General features: G+C 37.7%; 1 protein-coding gene across 5 annotated transcripts in view; it reads left to right on the forward strand.

Annotated features, from left to right (window-relative positions):
• LOC125679543 (titin homolog) overlaps positions 1-2,485 on the forward strand; it is a 76,092-nt gene extending 73,607 nt beyond the window's left edge. For all 5 annotated transcript variants that reach the window (XM_056156458.1, XM_048918825.2, XM_056156461.1 and 2 more), the window contains one exon: positions 100-2,485. In XM_056156458.1, coding sequence (XP_056012433.1) covers positions 100-216 — 117 coding nt within the window. In that variant the 3' untranslated portion in view covers positions 217-2,485. The remainder of the gene's footprint in view (positions 1-99) is intronic.
• The last annotated feature ends 4,312 nt before the right edge of the window (positions 2,486-6,797 follow it).

Genomic DNA, 6,797 nt, shown 5'->3' on the forward strand with positions numbered 1-6,797 from the left:
TCTCAAGATGTATGTATACATCATCAAGTTTAAATTTAGTCTTAGGTAGAAGTATTAAATTATTGAGATGGTTTATTAGATTAGTTTTTCTATCTCCAGTCTCCACTCCCTTCTACATTTCCTAACTTATCGAGGTTTGCCAACACCCCCACCAGTCTAAAGAATCGAAAGCCTCAGAAGTCAAGTCCGAGTAAAGTGGGACGGGGCAAGAAGTGATGAACAGGGACTTAATGCGAGTAAAGTTAGGCAGTGCAAAGTGATGAACAGGGACTTAATGCGAATAAAGTTAGGCAGTGCAAAGTGATGAACAGGGACTGCATGGTGAAACAAGCGGCAAAGGACAGAAGCATGAGGCATAATGTCGGGTGTATGATGACAGAAGCATGAGGCATAATGTCGGGTGTATGATGCCAAAAGTAACAAATGTGCGGGTTCAACTGACAAAGACATTGGTTTAAAGTGTCCAATACCTTTGGTATTATTTCACATCAGTGTTTTATTAGGGACGATAATGTTACATTAATTTTAATGGTCTCAGTCATGAGGCAGATGATGAAGGCTCTATATGCTGTGTAATATTGTAATGTCACGAGTTTTATCATGTAGATGATGGTGACTACATTTTGTATAGTTAATGTATTGTCACCGCCAGTAACGATAGCTGAGATGCTGAATTGACATTTTGCAGTATCGATGGATGGCATTTTGTCATTTTTTTGTCTTTCTTTTTGTACATAGAATATCAGATCTTTTGGAGACCTAGATTTGATGGAGTTTGAAAAAAAGAAATCATAGATTTATAGCTTGTATGTTTCCCTGTTATTAATCAGGCAGCAATAAAGATTATTCTAATCAAGTTTTATACGTAAGTTATGACAACATTAAGATTTTTATGAAGGAATTTATTTCTTCAAATTGGTTTACTGTTATTGATAAGTAGACCACAAACCAATTCATGAGGATGTTATTTCATAGTTTTGTAATCTTTTTCATCTGGTGTCAGTCACCCTACAATTTTATAACTATATATGTACATGTCCAGTGTTTTTGACGTTGATATCTTTACAAATTGTACTGATACTGTAGATTTCTTATCTTACGCGAATACTTCTTATCACGAAATGACTCGTTAGAATTCAGATCACGAGAACATGAATTGATTGAGAGTTGTTGCATGTATTTCAGCAATACGAAAATGAGAGTGTGAGTAATTTTGTTAAATTATGAACGGTGCTTCTCGTTAAGTTACACGATAATGAATTCCTTGTGTATATTTAGGAATGTGCTGCAGTTGTAAACAATGCGTGCTTGATTCTTGATGAATATATTAATAATGTATTTATTTTAACGGCTGGGAATGCCAACAGAAATGAAAGTAGAATCTAGATAAGTTTCTGAAAACATGAGGGTTTGAACTGCAGCATACTTCATGAAGTATGCCAGCATGAAGCATCACAGTTAAGAGAGATTTGATATGAAATATATATATATATATATGTAATGATGATGTACAGTATATACATTTTTAATGCATTAGGAATGATATTTAAAAGTATTAAACGATTTAGAACAATGATTTTCTTATAAGATGGTCTACAACCTAACTTGCGATTTACGATTTTAATTTGTTTTTTATGTACATTTAAGCTCTTCTGAGCTACAAGCTCAAGAGGCTTTTCTGATCACCTGTTGTCTGACATCTGTCTGCTTCTGTAAACTTACACATTTTTTACTTCTTCTTCAGAACCACAGGACCAATTTCAACTAAACTTGCCATAAAGCATCCTCTTGGGTATTGGGTAAAAGGGGATTTAAAATTGTTCCAATGAAGGGTCTTGCCCATTCAAAGGGGAGATAATTAAGAAATAGTGAATGTATATTGGCATCATTTAAGTTTAATATTCAATGTATAACATATATATTTCGTATCTAATTAAGAAATGGTATGGTGTTTGTAATCATGGTATCATTTTGAAGGGTTTATCAAATAAAAGTGACCTTATTTCTGGTTAATATTTATCTCATGTGGGTTGGGGTCAAAATTTATCATGGGATTAAAGAGGGAAAAGTTCTATTTATAAAGTCTTCCCCTGACAAACAAAGGGGGGGGGGGGGGGTCAAAGGTAATTCATGTGAGCATTGTGGCCCATGGGCCTCTTGTTTTATATTTCACCAGTGAGTCTGTAAGCACCTTGAGGAGTAGATAAATCCAGTATTTCCTTAAATTTGGTATATACATGGTCTACTCCAGTAATTAGCTAATTAGCATCCTATTGTGTATCCGGGTCATCGGAAACTCTTAGATGCAAGTACCACAAGAAAGAACGTGGTCACAGCCAAATATTTTGACCAGTGAATACATGTAGTTTACATGGATATTATTCTGCTGAATATATTGGACCAACATATTTTATAATGTGAGCATTGTTGCTCTTGTTATGTGTGGGAGAAAGAACTCATATTAAAAGTAAAATTCGCAATTCATTCTGTAGTGTGTGTGTTGTTTTTTTTATTTTGCAAATTAATTGGAAAAATACTTCATTTAATCCCCAGCCTTCTTGGGAACAATTCGTGACTTGAAGGTAAAAACACGAAGCAGATCTAAATGAAAGTTTGAAAATTCACATACTGTCATTGAAACAGAGTTACAGTTTGGATAAGCATTTAGCTTCACTGTCGCATGAAGATCAAATACATAAAATGTCAGAGCCACAGTAAATATACTAGTAGCAACTGAACTGACTTTGCATATAAAAATTGCATCACCTTGATTTACAAAACAGATTAAGGACAGAATCGGGAGAAATGAAAGGAGCATTACCTCCAGAGTCATCAACCTTATCACCCGAGAAAGCACTCAACCTTATCACCCGAGAAAGCACTCAACCTTATCACCCGAGAAAGCACTCAACCTTATCACCCGAGAAAGCACTCGACCTTATCACCCGAGAAAGCACTCAATCTTTGTTCATGTGTTGATTGATCTTGAAAGTGACTAATCGTGTGGATATGAATGATTACATGAAACTTTGACATGTCTGTGTGGATATGAATGATTACATGAAACTTTGACATGTCTGTACAACTAATTGCCTTTTTCCTGAAGAACAAACACCTAGATTAATTTTTGATTAACCTTATTTGATTTCTGAGCAATACAAACAAGTGAATTGGCTACACAAAGTCTACCTCTGCTTGCTTCAGCAAGTATATTAGATCCCTGGTGAATGTTAGCTGTAAGACATTTCTCTATATAGAAATGTCTTCTTTCTTTTTTCTTTTTTTCTTCTTCCTTATTCTCTGGGTTTTTTGTTGTCCTTTGCTTTCATTATTTTCAGTGCAATCAAGTTTTCTTTTCGCATTAATTCTGAACACGTAAGGCATTATTTTAAAAACTTGAATACCACCAGATCTGTCATAGCAGACGGAAAACTGGATTTAGTTATTGCCATACATGTATTTATTTTCAAAGAAAGTTTCTGAAAGCAGGTTTTTGTAATTTAACAACTTGTCGAGGCTCTTTTGTGTGGTTTTTGAAATTTTAGGTGCATTGTTTCCACTCATGATTATTGAAAAAAAAAAAAAGTTTTGTAATCAAATCAGACTGCTCAATATATTTTGGAAGTAAATATCTCTTAAAAGTATTGTGCATGCACCCTTTAACTTGGAACACCCCCCCCCCCCCACCCCACCCCACCACCACCACCACCACCAAAAATAATCTCTTGAGTTGTTCATCTTTTGCAAATCATAGAATATGTCAATTATTAGTCAACTGCTCAGGCTGCAAATTATGTTAATCAAAATTTGTTCAACTCTTGAATTTGTCAACCCTTGCAAATGATATGATTTGCATTCACTTATATTGTCAATCCACTGTTCCCTGATAATGTGCACCTCTCAAATATTTAAAGGGGAGATAATCAAGTAAGGAGAAAAGTAGGGTGAGGTAATGTGAAGATCTTTTCAAGAACCACTGGCCAGATTGATCGATTGAATATTGTTTAACGTCCCTCTTGAGAATATCTCACTCATATGGAGACGTCATCATTGTCGGTGAAGGGCTGCAAAATTTAGGCGTATGCTCCGCGCTTGTACAGCCTTTGACCAGGGAGGGATTTTTATCTTGCCACACTCGCTGTGATACGGGGCCTCGGTTTTTTTGCGGTTTCGTCCAAAGGACGACCCCATTTAGTCGCCTCTTACGACAAGCAAGGGATACTGAGGACCTATTCTAACCCGAATCCCCACGGGTTTTACTGGCCAGAAAAGATTAAATTGGTGTAGAAGTTTTTCGACATATCAATGAAGATTCAAGTTTGTTCAAATCATGCCCTCGGGGTAGGAGGGTCAGGTTGCAATACTGAAAAAAGTGTTGATTGAAAAATGTTCTTGGGGCCATGATTAGTCATATTGATATACAAGTTTCCTCAGGTAGTGTAAATTCAAAGAATGGTCAAATTAGGACCATGGGGAAGGGTGAGGCCTGCCCTGGGGTAGGGTGAGGCCACGGTTGACTTGTTGTTTTTTAAATGAGAAAATACAGTGAAAAACTTTCAAGATCAACAGTGTCGTGATTAATTATAGTAATATGGAAGCATTAACAGAAAGTACAGATTGAAGTTTTTCAAGTGAGGACCTCCATAGATTCTCTGTTTAAATCGTTGTTCCGCGGTAAGAATGGGGGCCACAATAAGGGAACAAAGTTTTAATGCAGTTTTATTTCACTTCACGTGATACATGTACCTCTAGATGATTACGGTTTACCCTGCTTAGGGCGTTAACTCAACCACAGAGAAAGAAATGCTCCTTTTAGGTCCTCCGCTCGTGCACCTATCACCATGTACTGTATAAATGTGGTTTCAGAAGGCGATGTCCAGTCGCAGCACGACAACTGCAGTGTCTCTGTTTTATCGGTGACCCTTGGATACTACAGTAAAATCATTGGCAAGTTGTTGTGTGTATTCTGGGAGACCCACCAGAAAACTCCGCAGAGCCGCGCGTGAATGAGAAAAAAACCCTTGTCTGACTTTTGACACGTCTCCCGAGCAGGAGATCGTTCTTTTTACGTGGGCCATAGGGTCACAGGTAAGGTTTGGGATAAAAATCGGGATTAGAGTTTACATAATTCATGAAACGGGGAGGATTCTTTAGAAAGCATTTCCAGAACATGTTAACTAGTAGTATTGGTACTGATGCATCCCCATGTTGTGTTTGATTTATTGATTGTATATTGTTTAACGTCCCGCTTGAGAATTGTTCACTTATAAGGAGACATCACCATTGCCAGTAAAGGGCTGCAACATTTAGGCCTACGCTCGGCGCTTACGGCCTTTGAGCAGGGAGGGATCTTTATCGTGCCACACCTGCGATGACACGGGACCTCTATTTTTGCGGTCTCATCTGAAGGACCGCCCCATTTAGTCCCCTCTTACGACAAGCAAGGGGTTCTGAGGACCTATTCTAACCCGGATCCCCACGGAATTGTGTGGATTTAAGTTCAGTGAAGTCACATCTCCACGGAACATTGTTGAAGTCATATTGTCATAATATGACGTGTTGACCTTTCAAAAATCCTCTGAAGAAGACCATCCCGTGGGGACCCGGGTTACGTAGAATAGGTCCTCAGTGCCCCCTTGCTTGTCGTAAGAGGCGACTAAATGGGGCGGTCCTTCGGATGAAAGCATAGGCCTAAATTTTGCAGCCCTTCACCGGCAGTGGTGACGTCTCCATATGAGTGAAATATTCTCGAGAGGGACGTTAAACAATATTCAATCTTAAGAAGAGCATGAGTGACCCAGGTGAGCTTTGAGGTTCTTGTTTGACGAGCTGTCTCTGGTGTTTACTCAGATGATCTTTAAGGCCTAGGGTCCCTTCTTTGTTTGATAGATGTCCCCCGCCCTTAACCACAATTCTTGGACCCGCCCCTGGAAATAAAAAGTATTCAAAGCAGGATGAATCCGGAAGGTTTTGGAAGGGTGTGGTGTGAGTAACTCTAGTTTATATTTTTTCTGTCCATAAAATGGGAAAGGGGGTTGAAGAGCTCAAAATGATAAAAAGAAATATTTTATTAAAGATGCACTTCCAAAAAGGGGGAGGGTGAAAAACCCTGCAACATCCCTTGCTTTATATCGAAACTGTATAAGTAAACAGGTCCATGACCATATCGCTCACATGAGTTACATTTGGCCCTGCTGTTGTGATTTTTAAAACATTTTCTTCATTCATATTCCTATAGAAAATTGACCACATATTGTGGCCTCAATTTAGCACTCGGAAGATTAATTAACGTGTGGTCGTCTTGCCACCAATATGACTAACATGACCTTGCTCTTCAGGAGAAAGTCAAGGTCATAAATCATGGCATGAAATAACAGGTTTTGTTCTCAAATCAGTTTACAAATTATAAAAGCTTTGCCTTAAATAGTTCAGGAGATATGGACTTCATAAAAAAAAAATTGAAAAGATACATCACTGGATCCTGTAAATGTCCACCAAGCCCCTATCTTTGCTCCTCACGAAAATATGAACAGCTATGGAGAAACTTCAAATTACTGTGTCACTACATATGCCAGAAAAGGTGTAAATCAAATGTGGATTCTAAAAAATTCTAAGGAACTTTTAGTAAACTTGAAATCGCAAAACTTTTCCCAAATCAATAACATCAAAACCTATGACTTTTCAACACTATACACTACCATTCCTCACGATAAATCAAAGACTAGAATTTTTGACATCATAGACAGTTGCTTCTTCAACAAAAATGGAAAAAGGAAATATTCATATCTAGTGACCAG

This window comes from Ostrea edulis, chromosome 2 (assembly GCF_947568905.1).
Source record: "Ostrea edulis chromosome 2, xbOstEdul1.1, whole genome shotgun sequence".
Classification (NCBI taxonomy): domain Eukaryota; kingdom Metazoa; phylum Mollusca; class Bivalvia; order Ostreida; family Ostreidae; genus Ostrea; species Ostrea edulis.